Consider the following 15,209-nt stretch of genomic DNA (forward strand, 5'->3'; position numbering starts at 1 on the left):
CACCTGAATTGCCAGTGGTAGTCATTAACATATTTGAATGAATCCAGAAATTTTGTTATACAGTTTTTACACAAATGAGATAATTATACATATACTACTCATACTGAACAGTATGCTTCCATTTTATGCTTTTTTAATGCTTTGATATCTTTCTATAAGGGATCTAATTCTTTTCAATTAGTTTTTGTTGATTTTTTGTTTTGTTTTGCTATGCTTTCATACATACTATAATTGCTGTGCTGTACTGTGACTAGCTTTTGTTTTCACCCATCAAACACATATTCTTGCTATGGGCCAGACACTTTTGATAGCATTCTGCAAATTAACTCATTTAACCTTTGCATCAAAGGTATGTATAAGATATATATTCTTATCCTCATTTGCAGAGGGAGAAGCTGAAGCACAGAGATTAAGTAATTTGTTCAAGGCCATAGCAAATGGAGGGCCAGGCTTTGAACCCAACAATCTGGCCCCTGAATGCTCTTAGCCTACTACATCCTGTCTCAGATTTCTTGTAGACATGTTTCCCTGTGTTTCATATGACTGCGCCTCATTCTTTTTAATGGTCACATAAGGGTCTAGTTATAGATGAACTATCATTGAACCCTTCCCTGTTGGTGTCTTTGCTTCTCATATCTATCTCCAGCCTGTCCGCAGGCATCTCCTCGGTGTCCCACAGGTGCCACACTCAATTTTAAATCGATTCAAACTGAGTTCATCATCCTCCTACCGGCACGTCCTCCTGTGTCCCCAGCTAAAGTGGCCCTGCCAACACCCACCAGTCACCTAAGAAGGAGGCAGGAGCCAGACTGAGAGGGAATAAGTAAAGTAGCTTCCAAAGGAAGTAGAAGATGTTTGGGTCAGTGGCATAGGTAAAGGGTTAGTCTTGCAAAAGAAAAAAAAAGTGGGGGCATAGCTTTGGACATCTGGAGGAAACAGGTGGGAAGAGGGAGGATGGAGGAGCCAAATTTAGGCTTCTGGGTTCTTCGCCGCTCATCACCAAGGCAACTACGTTGCTAAGGCAACAGCTAAGTTAGCACCGCCTCTTTCAAGTACCTCGTGGGCCGCCGTCACCCCTTAACCACCCAGACACTTCCGCATGGAGGGTGCGGGCCTCTGGGAACGGTTTAGGAAGGCGGGAATTACTGCCGCAGTAGCCAATCGGATGGGGCCTGCGGCGAAGGACGCAAAGGAGGGGTCCGGACTTCTTTGATGCTCACCAAAGGTGTCGAGAAGGACGGGCTCCAGTCCCCTCCCTACCAGTTACGGGCCGAGTGAGGAAGGGGGCGGGATCCGGGTGAGGCCGTACGGGGGCGGAACCCAGGTAAAATGCGGGGAGGATCCGCCCAGTCTCGCTGTTACCCAATAGAAAGCCTGAAAGCCTCTCTGGACTGTTAGGGTGCCCAATGAGCATCGTCTCCAGGCCCCGGTGCAAGGCGCCCCGAGCCAATCAGCGGCGGCAGTGGGCGGGCGCGGGCGGCATAGGCGGTGCGGAGGAGGCGGAGCGGGCGCTGCGGCAGGAGGGAAGATGGCGGACGAGGAGAAGCTGCCGCCCGGCTGGGAGAAGCGCATGAGCCGCAGCTCAGGTGCCGCGGGGGTCGGGGCTGGGGCGGGGCCGCGCGGGCCCGCGGAAGCAGGGCTCGAGCTCGCCCCTCGGGCGCGGCGGCGCCGCCCGATTCCCGTGGGGTCTTGGCTTCTCCGCGTCTTCCCAGGGTAACGGCCCGGGCCCGCCCCGTGGGGGCTGCGAACCTCAGGAGCGGGGATACCGGAGGAAACTGAGGCAAGGGGCGGGGCCGGAGAGACCCAGCGCGCTGCCGGGGTGGTGAAGGGCGGGTGATCCCGCTGCACTCCCCTGGGTGATGGCCCTGGCCCTGCCGATCCGGCTGACACCTTTTGGCCTGATGCACCTGACGTCCCCGGGGAACGTTTCTGCACTCCGCTGGGCCCGGGAGGCACCCCCGGGGAAGGACACCCCAACCCCATGCTCAGGGCGTGGCCCCAGGGTGTTGCCCGGCCTCGGGTCCACAACCTCCTCCTGCTAACCCGCCTGCCATCCCCACCCCATCTAATGCTGAGTCTGCCGGATCCGCCCGGTGGTATTCTGCCTGAGGATGGACCCTGTGCTGGGAGCCCGATTTAAGGCTTATCCACAATAATAGTATCAGTAATAGGGCACGTTCATCTCACCGCCCAGCATTGTGCCAAGTGTGTTTTAAGTGTGTTCTCTCTCTGAATGACCACAACTCTGGGAGGTAGGTAGTTATTACCCTCATTTTGCAGGTGAGGAAACTGAGGTCGGAAACTTAAGGAACTCACCCAAGGTCATTCATTCCAGGGGGTGGGGGCTGGATTAGAAGTCTGACTGCAGAGCCCCCTGCCCTTGTCACTGCAGACTAGTGAGGAGGGCCCAGCATCTCACCGCACTGCCTCCATAACCCATAAAAATTACAGTCACAATGACTTCTGTTAATTGAATGCCAGGCCCTCTGGTGAGCACTTCCCGTATATCGTCACTATTCTCCACATTAACCCTGTGAAGTTATGCCCTTAATTCTGCCACTTCACCCCCACTTTTCAGATGAGAAAACCAAGGTTCAGGGAGATAGAGGCCATTGCTAAGTTTTTAAAGCTCAGCTCTCACCCAACCTGCTCCAGCCCTGCTCTGTGGCTGCAACCTGCAGCATGAATCTCATGCCCTACCCAGTTCTGGGCCCCCTCTCTTGCCATTTATGCTGGATTCCACCCTGGTGGTTTTCCTCAGGGGTGACATTCAGCTCTTCACGGTGCTGGGTGCAAGTCATCCATGCAACCCAGGCAAAATCTCAGCCCCTGGAATGATGCCTGGGCTCTCCTGGGTCCTACTTCACTCTTCTCGCTTGCAGCCTTCACTCCTACTGCTCCTCAGGCCCTGGGTAACATCTGGCCCCCAGGAACGCTGGTCCCTAGTTGTGCAGCCCTGTGCACCGGGTGCAGGTTAAGAACAGAGCTTTCGTGACTGCCTCCAACCATGTGTGCCTGGAGTAGAGTGTACACTCAGAAAACATTACCAAAGACGTGGAAGGTGAGGCCTCATTTCTGTCGTCTGTAAAATGGAGATAATAGCTGTCGCACTCCTAGTGTGTCTTAGGCACTACCCTAAGTGTGGCAAGAGCTGTGAGCTCTCTCAGTCCTTAGAACAACCCTACAAGCAGGGACTGTTGTTAATCTACATTTTACAGGTGACAAAATCGAGGCCCAGAGAGGGTAGCTCACATAGTGAGTGACAGAGGTGACAGAGCCGGATTTGAACAGGCAGCCTGGGGCCACCCAGTACATGCTCCGAACCACTCCCTGTCCCCCCCGCCCCCCCGGCTTCCTCTCTCCTGTCACTCTGGGTTATTTTCCTCCTTGAAGTCTCCAATAACTGAAGTTACTACATTGTCTTATTTGCTTGTCGGGTACCTGTCTGTCCCAGCATCTAGAATGTCAGCTCCCTAAGGGCCTGTGGCACGTGGTGGACACAGTGGATTTGTTGAATGAAGGCATCCCACTGGCCAGTGCCTTGTCTTGGCCTCACAGTGGTGTCCTTTGAGCAGGTCCCCACTGAATCCCTGCCCCCCCCCCCCTCCAGGCCGGGTATACTACTTCAATCACATCACTAATGCCAGCCAGTGGGAGCGGCCAAGTGGCAACAGCAGCAGTGGCAGCAAAAATGGACAGGGGGAGCCCACCAGGGTCCGCTGCTCACACCTGCTCGTCAAGCACAGCCAGTCACGGCGGCCTTCGTCCTGGCGGCAGGAGAAGATCACCAGGACCAAGGAGGAGGCCCTGGAGCTGATTAATGGTGAGCAGGGCTGGAAACAGGTTAGGGGGGAGGATAGGGGTGGGGGGGTGTCCTCTCCTTGGGAGCCGGAACCAGCCTTGTAGACATCACACAAGATCCTGCACCCCAGCCAACTCAGCCGTCAGCGTTGGCCGACCCGAAAGTGCCTGAACATGACATGAGCCTGGGCCACACAGCTGCCTCTCCTTTTCTTTCTGTCTGGCATTTGAGGGTGAGCCAGGTTAGGAGGGGAGGACCCAGCCTTGGGGGACTTGCGTAACCTCCTTGAGACTCAGTTTTCACCTCTGTAAAATGAGCGTCGTCACATACCTGCCTCCGAGGCCCATCGGGCCAATTCAGCGAGGTGAGGGTGTTTGGTGCCCAGTAGGCCCTTAGTCATTGAGAGCTATTGTTGATGGTAATGTCATCAAGCAGGGTTCTGGGGCACATAGGTGGGTGGGTCGGGAAGGAGGTTGGAAAGGTAGCAACGTAGAACTTGCTAGCAGTCGGTGACTTACATCTGCCCTGAGAGAGGACATTGTTCCTGTCTCTGTTCTGTTTCCTCCACTGTCTAGAGCAGTGGTGAGTACACAAACTTTTTCTTAAAAGGCCAGATGGTGAATATTTTAGGTTTTGAGACCGTACATCTCAGCTTTGTAATTGATAGCAGCCTAATATGTACATAAGCAGGTGTGTGCCTGCGTGTCAATAAAACTTTATGATAAACAGCAGCATGTCGCCCATTACGGCTGTCAGTTGCAGATCCCTGGTATAGAGCTGCGTGGCATGGCCGCCACTACCTACATGGGGCTGTTTCCGTGTAAATTAATTAAAACTAAGTCATATTGGAGATTGGTTCCTCACACACTGGCCACACTTGAAGTGCTCACTAGCCACGTGTGGCGAGCGGCTGCCATCTTAGCGCAGATCTAAAATATTTCCATCCTTACAGGAAGTTCCGTTGGACAGTGCTGGTCTGGATCTCACATGTGGTGTCATCATTCAGGCTCTGCCACCACAGACCCCAGACCCTTCCTGCGCTGCTCTTACCACACATGACCCAGTGCCTCACCCAAACCCAGCCGGCCTGAGTGCCCATCTGGCTCTGCCCAGCCCTGGCTGTGTGACCTTGAGCAAGTTACTTAACATCTCTGAACCTGTCTTTTCATTTGTAAAATTCATGTTTTGATAATAGAACCTACACTTCACAGGGTAGTTGTGAAGACTCTGACCTAATGCAGTGAAGCATGAATAACAGTTCTGGTGTCTAGTAAATGTTCTCTAATTGCTAGCGGTCATGATGATTGTTGTTATGAGCACAGGCCTGGCAAAGTGCACACTCGGTCAGTATTGGCTCTTGTTTTACTGTCACATCCCTTGGTCCAGTATTTGGCCTCCAGGATATTACTTAAACCCACCCACCACACCACTACCACCACCCCCACCACCCCACCCCCGTACGGTGTCTGGCCTCTGTGAGCCTCACACCTCAGCATTATAGAGAGGAACAGAGTTTATGCACAGAATCTGGAAGGCAGATTAAAGAGCTCGCCTCCTGAGCTCCGTGGGGACAGGGACTGGCTCTCTTCCCACCGTATTCCCACCGCTCTACACACAGCCTGGCCTACAGTCAGTGCTCACAGCCTTGTTTCAGGAACCAATGGGAAGTGAGAAGGATTCCCAGCAGAGGAAGTGGCAGAAGTAAAAGCCTGGGGCAAGGCCATAGCCAGGACCCCAGGGAAGGCCATGCGGGGGACTGAGGGGGGATGAGACCCTGCAAGGGCATGTCCCAGCAAGGTTGAGGGGGGCCCCAAGTGAGGTGAAGAGTTTGGGTCCTTTCTGGAGATGGCAGGAAACATGGCCACATATGACGGGGGGACGGCTCTGCAGTGCTTTGCTTTCAGGAAAGAGCTGTGTGGCCGGAGTGTGAAGGGCCAGGGAAGCTGGAGGGCCCAGAGCCCAGGTGGTTGGGTCTAGCAGTGAGCAATGAGGGGGGTCTGGCTGCCTGAGGGGGAAGAGGAGGAAGTGGGTGGGGAAAGCCCAGAGAACCACGAGGTGACTTGGGTCTTCCCAGCTCAAGTGGTCTCTGTTCTGAGGCTTTTGGACCCGCAAGAGTGAGCAAGAGGCAACAGGCATTTGGAGATTTGAGTCTCCACTGGTGGAGGGGACTTGGGAAGAGGCGCAGTCTGGGGAGGGACTCACTAAGTCGGAGGGGCCCAAGGGAGAGCCGTTGGGGGGCAACTAGGAGAGGGGTCTGGGTTCAGCAGAGCAGCCAGGCCAGAGACGGAGACCTTTGGGACCATCCTGGCAAGAGATGGCAGGAGGCTGAGGCAGGAGGGCACGGGGAGATCTGAGCGTGCCTGGGAAGGAAGGCTGTCAGGCCATGGAGATTGCCTGAGAGGGGCAGGTGAGGGTGCCTCCCCGTCTCCAGGATGGACAAGTGTGTGCCCGGTGAGCTGACACTGTGGCAGGAGCCTGGGGGTTGCTGAGGTCAGCTTAGGTCTTAGAGAAGGGGGATCGGGGAGGTGCTCCCAGGAAGCAGCCGGGCCCTGGGGCCTAACCCTAAGTCAGTGCAGACTCGGGCGTGTTAGCAAGGGCTGGACGCACGGACCTGCGCGGATGGCCTGGGGGAAGCTGTGGGAGGACCTGATGGGCCAGGGAGGGGTGGGGGAGCAGATTCTGGAGAGGTCCAGAGGCAGAATCAGGACTGGGTAACAGGTTAGCTGGGCAGGGAGGGGCGAGGTCAGAACCAGTGTGGCTCCTCCTGGAGTCACACACAGATGGAACCTGGTGCCAGCCATGTGGCCTTGGGCAAGTGTCTCCGAGCCTTGGCTGCATCATCTGTAGAACAGGGGCAGGACGGCCATGAGATCCAGGGGCTGGCCAGCGGCGGACTGCCCGGCAGAGCCGTGGGCTCGGTGCCAGGCGCTTGCTGTCTGCACTGGACCCCGGTCATTCAGGCATGTGTGGTTGGCGGCCAAGGTCAGGACAGAGCGTCTGCTGCTTCCTGAAAGAGCTGTGGGCAGCCTGGTGGGCTCCACATGTACACCCTACAGTGACTTTGGCCTGCTTACTCAGTGCCTTGAGATGGGGCTGCGATGAGGGGATCATTAGAGCGCAGTGAGACGGTGCGCTTCGTAACCACTCACTCAGGTGCCGTGTCGGCAAGCGTGGGGCGTCCAGGCCTGGTTTTCTCTTCTGTGAAAGAGGATGTTCCCTCTGTCCTGGGCTGGTTCCAGGTGATCAGAAGATGAGGATTGGAGGCTCGAATCTCATCAGTACCCATTTAGGTCCAGTGCTCCCCACTTCCCCGAGGGGACAGGCTGCCTGCAGTAGGAACCAGCACGTCCGCATTTTCCGCTGAGGCTCCTTTTCTTCTGCAGCTGCTGGGCTGTGTCCAGGCCCTGTCAGGGATCTGAGGACCAGCTGCCTGTCATTGCCAGTGTCCTTGTCTAAGGAGGCCAGGCTGTGGAGAAGCCCTCTCCACCCGCTCCCCATCCCTCCAGCCCCACAGGCCCAGGGCCTGAGGGTCCCAGGGAGGCCCCAGTGGAAGGAGCAACTCCCTCAGCACACAGCCATGCCGAGGACTTAAGGGTCCCAGGGAGGCCCTGGTGTGAGCAGCAGTCCTCATACCCAGGGTCTGAGGGTCAGTGAGCACCTTTGGCCTAGTATCCTCACCCAAGATCGGTGAAGCCTGCTGGCTTCAGGCTGGGTCTCTGGTCTCTCGGGGCCCCTCCTGCTGGATCTTGGGTCGTCTGGGACAGCAGATCTAATCCTGTCAGCTCTTGCCCTGTCCAGGCCCCTTCCCTAGTTTGTCTCTAAACCTTTCTAGGGGCGCCTGGGTGGCTCAGTCCGTTAAGCATCCAACTCTTGATTTCGGCTTAGGTCACGATCTCAGGCTCGTGAGATCAAGCCCCCTGTTGGACTCTGCGCTGGGCGTGGAGCCTGCTTGGGATTCTCTCTCTCCCCCTTCCCTCCTTTAAAAAAAAAAAGACTCAGAGACCACCCAGTTTGTTTACTCACTTTCCCCTAAATAACTATGGTGTATTAGCTTGGGGTGCTATAACAGAATACCACAGGTTGGGGATTTATTTCCCACAGTTCTGGGGCTGGAAGTCTGAGGTGAAGGTTCAGACCAATTCAGTTTCCGGTGAAGACTCTCTTCCTGGCTTATGGACCGCTGCCTTCTCGCTGTGTGCTCATGTGGCCTTTCCTTGGCGTGTGCACATGGGGAATGAGACATGGAGCTCTCTGGTGTCTCTTCTTGTAAGGACACTAATCCTGTGGGATCAGGGGCCTCCCTTATGACCTCATTTAACCCTGATCACTTGCATGAAGGCCCATCTCCAAATACAGTGACACTGGGGATTGGGGCTTCAACGTATGAATATGGGGGGGACACAATTCAGTCCCTAACACAGGGACAGACAACTAGTAACTATCAGGAGCTTGCTCTGCACCAGGCACTGTGCCAGCAGGAACTACCCCTCCTGGTGGCCCTCCAAGGTGGGAGCTGCTATCATTAGCCGATTTTACAGACCAGGCAAGTGAGGCTCCAAGAGGTAGTCAGCCACCAAGGTCACTGAGCTCAGGAGGGGTAGAGCTGAGGTCTGAATGCGGTAGCGGGCATCCAGAGTTTGGCCTCCTCGGCCTCAGAGACGCACTGAGCAGGCCAGCCTGTGATCTACCCACTGCGACAGGTGCCCTTCTGTCATTCAGCCAGTTTCAAGGGCTCCTGGACTCCCCAAAGCAGGTGGGAGTGCCTTGCTTCAGACTCGGAGCTCCTTGAGAGGCTGCCCCCAGCTCTGCTGCTCTCTCAATGGGAGCCCCGTTGGATGGGTGCCGTCTTGGTGAGGGGTGCTGAGGCAGGCGGGCCAGGCCAGGGCCTTGCGGGGTGGGCGGGGGCGGGGGGACGACGCGCGTGTGGTAGGTGCTTCCTTTTCTCCCCCTTTTGAGCCTTTTGATGTGAGGTGCACAGGGAAAAGACATGAGGCTCCAGCGTTCCTGCCTAAAGATCCCGCTCCCTCCTTCCCCGTGGCCCGTTTCTGTCTCATTTATTCATGAATCCCTTCGGCATTAGCGAGCACCTGTTCTGTGCACAGAGCCGGGTGCCGGGAGCGCAGCGGTGAGCAAGGCCAACCGGCCCTGCCTTCCCAGCATGAGGCGGGTGACAGACACACAGACAGGACACTGGCAAACGCAGGGAGGCGCCTCACATGGCAGGGTCTTAGGAAAGGCTCCTGGGTGAGGCCAGAGGACAACACAGGCGCTTCCTGCGGGAAGAGACCATTAAGCAGAGGCCTGGAGGTGGTGGGGGCAGAGCAGGACTGGGAGAGATGTCCTGGGAGATGGGGTAATCCTGAGCCCACGGGATGCACAAGGGTCTGAGGGTTCCCTTGCATCTTGGCTTGTGGCCAGACTCCTGAAAATCGGCTTCTAGAAAGGAGTGGGGTTTTCTTTGTTTGTTTTTTAATCATTTGAGGCTTCTCTCCAAGCCGAATGTTTTCTGAGTTGGCTGGTCAGAGGAAGGTTTGGGTGCTGTGAGCGATGGCAGGCAAAGGCTTGGCTGATACCTGTGTCTGTGTACCTTAGCTAGGCCATCTAGGCTCAGGGGCATCCCCGCTGACTCACGGCCCCAGCCCCCGGAGAGGGCGACCGCGTGGTGCTTGGGCGGGGCTCGGGGCGGGACCTGGCGCCGCAGGTGCTGGGCATGCGTGGACAGTTGCACTTCGGGTGGCAGGCAGGGACCGCGGGGAGCCCTGTGTGCTCAGGATTCCCTGGCCCGTGGTTTGAGGTCCAGACAGAGGGGAGAGGGGGAGGAATCTCGAGGCTGCCCAGGTGAGGCGGACGGGTGGCCGGAAGTCCAGGGAGCGGAGGAGGAGGGTGGTGTCTTGGTGATGCCTGCTTCAGGGTGGATCACGGTGGGTGCAGCTGGCACAGGGGGGGCCCCCCAGCAGCCCAGGGCATGTTCAGCCACCGCAGGGCATTCCAGACGGCCGCCACCACTGCCCACAGAGGGCGGGGCTTGTGTCGCGTTGGCAAGCCTTCTGACCAGGCAGCGTATCACACTGATGACCAGACCAGGCGAGGGGGCCCAGGGATGGGCAGATCACACAGACACAGGGGGATCCTTAGCACTGAGACGCACAGCCCTCATGGAAAGGAGAATGTGACAGCCGGTGACGTCTGTCAAGGTCCCTGTGCCAGGGACTGGGCTGTGTGTCACTGTGGCCTGCTGGCAAGTGACTGATGCTTCAGAGGCAACGGGATGGCCAGGACATGACAAGAGTGACAGGGACATGGGGAAGGCAGGGGTGACGCGGGGCCAGCCGTGGAAGCAGCCAAGCAGATCAGATACCAGGACACCGATCGCTGACGTACTGTGCAAGATGGGCCGGTAAGTGTGTTGTCCCGGTTGTGATGTTTCGATTGTGGTCCTAGCGAGGTTTGTACTAGCTCAGCTTCCAGCAGATGGCCTGGCTGGGTGTCTGGGCCTCAGGGCGCCAGGTAGATTAACCAGTAGTGTCCCCGTGGTGCTCAGACAGAAGCAGTGGATGGAAGTGTCATGGTGGTGTTGAGAAGTCCCCTGGCAGGTATGCCAAGGTGATCCTCACGTCCAGTGTGGGCTGGGTGGGTGTGCAGAATGTCCCTAGGAGAGTAGCTGCCTGGGAACCCATGTGGGACCAGCTCGAGGTGAGGGGCCATTCTGGTGGTCGGGGGCTGGGTGTCCTGGGAGCCCACGCAGTGGCCGCTCATTCGGGTGCTAGGGTAGCTGGTTGGAGCAGGGGAGGGGGCCTTTAAGGAGGAAAGGATGGCTTCTGGCTCCAAGGGCTCACGCCTGAACTCAAGAGCAAGTGGGGGCTCTTCCCCACCAGGCACATGCAGTCCTGCGCGCTCTGCTCCCCGCATGCTGCCCCTAGCCTCCCTTTCCCCCCAGGGAGAATCCGTACCTGACGGGGACAGTTCGTGCTACACAGAGGGTGAATCCAGGGTGATGCCAGCACAGCCTTTTAGGGCAGCTGGGAGAAGACTGTCGGCTGCCTCGGGGGCCGTAGCCCATGGGAATGACACGTGTCCCACCGAGGCTACCTTGTGGTCTCTTCATGACGCCCCAGGAAGCAGTCTGGGCCTTCCTCCCAATTTCGATGCGTTGGACAACTGAGGCCCAGGCACTGGGATTCAGCCGACTCCTGTGGCAGAGCTGGCCTGGTGCCCTGGCCTCCTGCCTTTCTCCTAGAAGCATCTAGAAAATTTCCCCATCACCACCCTGGGGGATCTGGCTGGGGGCCCTGGGTCCCAGCATCCCTCTTCAGTGTCTGCCCTGCCTTCTGCACTCCTCCCCAACAGGGCCTGGAAGTAGATTTTTTTTCCCCAAAATATGTGTTGGGGGGGTGGGAAGAGGTCATGCTACATTCATGTTATGTTGGCGGGGGAGCTCTAGGAGTGACAAAGGGAGCAGGGGTGGAGGAATGGGGTGTGAGACCAGCATTGAGGCCTCCCCGGGGTCAGGGTGTGCCTGCATATGGAAGGCATTTCATGGACACGTATGACTGTGCACACATGTTGGGGGGGGTAGCATTCGGGACGTGTGAGGCGAGTGTTCACACATGCTCGTGTGCAAAGTAGGGCAGGGGTTGCAGGCCTCCCGTCCCAAGTGAAGAGCCACCCTCCACCTGGAGCCCTGCACCCCATCCTGCCCTGCCTTCGATGCAAGCTCTCCCTGTATGTCCCCGTGTCATGTATGTCCACAGGCTACATCCAGAAGATCAAGTCAGGAGAGGAAGACTTTGAATCTCTGGCCTCACAGTTCAGCGACTGCAGCTCGGCCAAGGCCAGGGGAGACCTGGGTGCCTTCAGCAGAGGTGCGCAAGGAGTGGGCACTACCTAGCCCTAGAGGAGCTCTGTCCCGTCAGTGGGGGTCCCCCAGCCAGGCGGAGGTTGGGAGGGACAGCCCTGGCTGCACAGGCCTTCAGGGACCACCAGGTGGCAGCACAGTCCCGCAAGCTTCAGAGGTTCTCGCCCTGCTTGGGGAGGGGGTGTGGCGGGGCTGCTTCTGCCTGGTGTCCTTCCCTCCGGTGGGGAGTCCGTCTCGGGGTCTCTCTGTGCAGTTGTCCCCATCATGGACCCAGCAGGGTAGATCCCGGCTGCCCTTTGCCTCTCCTCTGGTTGAGGGGTATAAGGCTGGGTCCCCTGAGAGCCCCAGGGCCTGTCCCCAAGAATGCCCCTCCCAACACCACCGTCAGGAGTGGGGGAAGCAGGGTTGAGGGGAGGAGAGTTCAGATCAGCAGCCCTGAGTTTAGGCCTGTCTGGCTCAGGCAGTGGGAAGGGAGGAGCAGAGCAGATCAGGCCAGCTCCTCCTTTCCCTCCTCTCCCCCCTCCATCCTGGGGTCTGCGGAGCATCGGGGAGGGGCCCAGGATGGGGTGAGGAGTGTGGGGAGAGCCAGCAAGGGGCTGTCAGCCGCCTGCCTGCCCCAGGAGGCAGGTGGGACAGATGATGCGGCAGGGGCTGGCAACGGGGGCCCGGGGAGACAAGTGCATCACCGAGATGTGCCTCCCAAGTGCCCAGTGGCAGAAGCCGCTCTGCCTGCCATCCCTCATGCTGTCCTCGGGCTTCTTGGGGCCTCCTTAATGGCCCTGCCGCCCCACTGACAGGGCCATAAGCTGCATGATGGATGAGCATAGGGCTCAGCGCAGGTTGGGAGCCCCATCTGCCTGCCCCCCCTGGTCCTGGCCTGTGGCCGGGCCTTGACCCTCACACACCATCCCTCACGCTTCCCCAGGTCAGATGCAGAAGCCATTTGAAGATGCCTCCTTTGCACTGCGGACAGGGGAGATGAGCGGGCCCGTGTTCACGGATTCCGGCATCCACATCATCCTGCGCACGGAGTGAGGGGTGTGGGTGGCTCAGGCCTGGCCTGCAGGGTCGGGTGGGGCAGGACGGGTGGCTGGGCCCACAGACTCTGCTCCCTGCTGTCACCTGGCCAACGGGTGCCCCTCCCTGCTGACGTCACAGTATTTATTGTTCCCAAAATGGCTGAGGGGAGCTCTTCACCATTGGGGGCTCCCTTTCTGCCCCCAGCTGGGGCTGTCCCTGCCAGACTCCTCTCCCCTTTAGGAATTGACTTCAGAAGGGCAGGTGGGTGGGGAGGCTCCCGGACTGAAGAGGTCAGGGTGACCTGTCCCAAAGAGAAGCCCTAGTCAGCTGAGCTGCCCCCTCTGTCTCTCCCCGCCACCCAGGTCCAAGATGGGGGCAGGACGGCCTTGTTTCTGGTTATGCTATGTTCCTCTATTCAAGCGCAAAAAGCAAATGCTCCGCATGGGGCCCAGGCTGCCCACCTCCTTGGGGCCCTCACTGAGGGTCAGTGCAGCCCCCTTCGCACCCTCGATTAAACTTGGAACCACTACTCTGCTGTCCTGTGTCTCGTTCCCTCCCCACTGAGGGGAGGGGGAGCTGTCAGGAGCAGTCGTCTTCCGCCGTCCCTAGCGTCCCCCGTATCCAGGCTGCATCTCCTCCCTGAGAAGCCTCCCTTCATCGTGGGCCTGGGGTGGGGGTGGGGGGTCCAAGCAGGGAAGTGGGGGCGCCAGTCAGTGTCCATGGTCCTCAAACTTGGGTGTTTGAGAATGTTCTAGAATGCTAGGGCAGTGCCCTGACGTCACTTCTCTGGATTCAGCAGGTCAGGGTGGATGGACAGACGGACGGACACACACGTACACACACACACCCCCACCCACCCACGCCCTCTCCCCACCGGACGCCAGCCACTCCCAACTGGAACACATTACACCCAGCACCCTGAGGCCTGCTTTCCTGTTACCACAAATGCTTCTGGCAGGTTCTTCCTGGGTCCTGCCTCCTTCTCACATGCTGTTACCTTAGCAACAGGGGACCAGCCAGGAAGGGAGGGGGGCTACTTCCAGGTGCCGCTCAGAGTGGGGATCCTGCCCAGCCCTCTGGGGGAGGGAGGCCCTGTACTGGACCAAGGGGAAAGGGCTGTCTTGGAGCAGACGGGATGCCTATGGCAGAGCCAGTCGAGGCACCTCCCGGCTGGCCTGTGGGTGTGGCCCACCTGCTTTCTATCACCTCCTCACAGCTACCCCTGTGCCGGGGCCTGGGCTGGGGGCCCAGTTCAATCAAGGAGTTTATAGGCTTAGCCCACTCTGCCCCCCTCATTTAATGGGAACCATCCCAGATTGGTGCGGGGGAGGGTGGCAAGCTAGCAGGGCTTGGGGACCTGAGCAAAAGAAGCCCTGCCCAGCCCCATCCCAGGGGAGGCCCCTAAGGCTGTGTCTCATAAACAGTCACCTGGGCCAGCCCATCTGGCTGGTTTCTAGAGCAATCGCACTCTGCTGCCTGCCGGAGTGTTTGTCGTTGGGAAGGTTTAATGGGCCTCCTCTCCACTCCGCAGCCTGGAGGGGGGGGGCCGGCGGGCAGAATCGTCCATCACTTGTGGGGGCCAGCAGGCAGGCAGCAGCACCCCCATTCGCACCAGCAGTGCTGTGGGGTCGGGAGCGATCCCACCCCTCCTGACCCCTGGAGCCTCTGGGAAGGAGCAGAAATGAAGGGGGTGGACAGGGGGCTGAGAAGCTGCTGGGGGTGTTGTATGTTTTCCTGTGTGGGGTTGGCAGGAAAATGGTCTTTGTGGCATTCTCTGTCACTCTGGGCATGTGTGTGCCCAAGCATGCGTGGGGCCATGTGACTCTGTTATCCCTAGGTGTGTGTCCGGTGTGACACTAGGGAGGCCCCCTGACCGGGTGCGACCGCCTCCCCCCGTGGACCTTCTCCTCCCTTTGTCTAGCTGTGCAGCGGCCCAAACCCAAAGACAAAGGAATGCCGCTGTTAGCTAAACATGCCCCCGAGTCCACTCGGTGTCAGCGTGATTCATGGTGAAGTGGCTCTGGCTTCCCTCACCTGCTCCACATCCCCACCCACCGCCTCCTGCCTGGAGGTGGGGTCGTAAATCCCAGGCCTTCTGGATGGTGACAGCAGTGCAGTCTTCCCTCCCGTCCCCTTGGTCTGGCATTTCCCAGCCCAGAATGCCTCGGGCGGGGGGGTGGGGGGGGGGCGTGGAGAGCGGTTTCCAACCTTCTGCCATGTGCACCAGCCCAGGCTTCTGTGGCCACACGGCAGGGCTGGGGTGGGTCACCTCCACTCGGGGTAACGCCGGCACTGCCACGGGATGGCCTACGAAGTTCCTCGCTAGCCAGGCACACGTCCATGAGGGAGCAAGTCAGAGGTGGTGGCAGGCAGCCTAAGGCGCACAGGATCCTGGCCTGGGTTGGGAGTGGACGGGTATCCCTCCTGCCCATCCTTGGTTGGAACAAAAGCCACAAACGCAAAAGGGTAAGGAGCACTGGGCCTGCCTCTGTGTGTGAGAGAGGGACAGGGAGGTTAGGGTGCCAGGCGCTT

The 15,209-nt window shown here is 58.4% G+C and overlaps 1 protein-coding gene across 1 annotated transcript; it reads left to right on the plus strand.

The window, feature by feature from the left end:
- Window positions 1-1,381: 1,381 nt before the first annotated feature.
- Window positions 1,382-13,206, plus strand: PIN1 (peptidylprolyl cis/trans isomerase, NIMA-interacting 1). Its single transcript, XM_027584769.1, has 4 exons — window positions 1,382-1,586; window positions 3,611-3,823; window positions 11,554-11,664; window positions 12,583-13,206. The coding sequence occupies exons 1-4, from the start codon at window positions 1,529-1,531 to the stop codon at window positions 12,690-12,692; spliced, it is 492 nt and encodes a 163-aa protein (XP_027440570.1). The 5' UTR covers window positions 1,382-1,528; the 3' UTR covers window positions 12,693-13,206.
- The last annotated feature ends 2,003 nt before the right edge of the window (window positions 13,207-15,209 follow it).

The sequence above is a fragment of the Zalophus californianus genome, chromosome 1 (assembly GCF_009762305.2).
Source record: "Zalophus californianus isolate mZalCal1 chromosome 1, mZalCal1.pri.v2, whole genome shotgun sequence".
Classification (NCBI taxonomy): Eukaryota; Metazoa; Chordata; class Mammalia; order Carnivora; family Otariidae; genus Zalophus; species Zalophus californianus.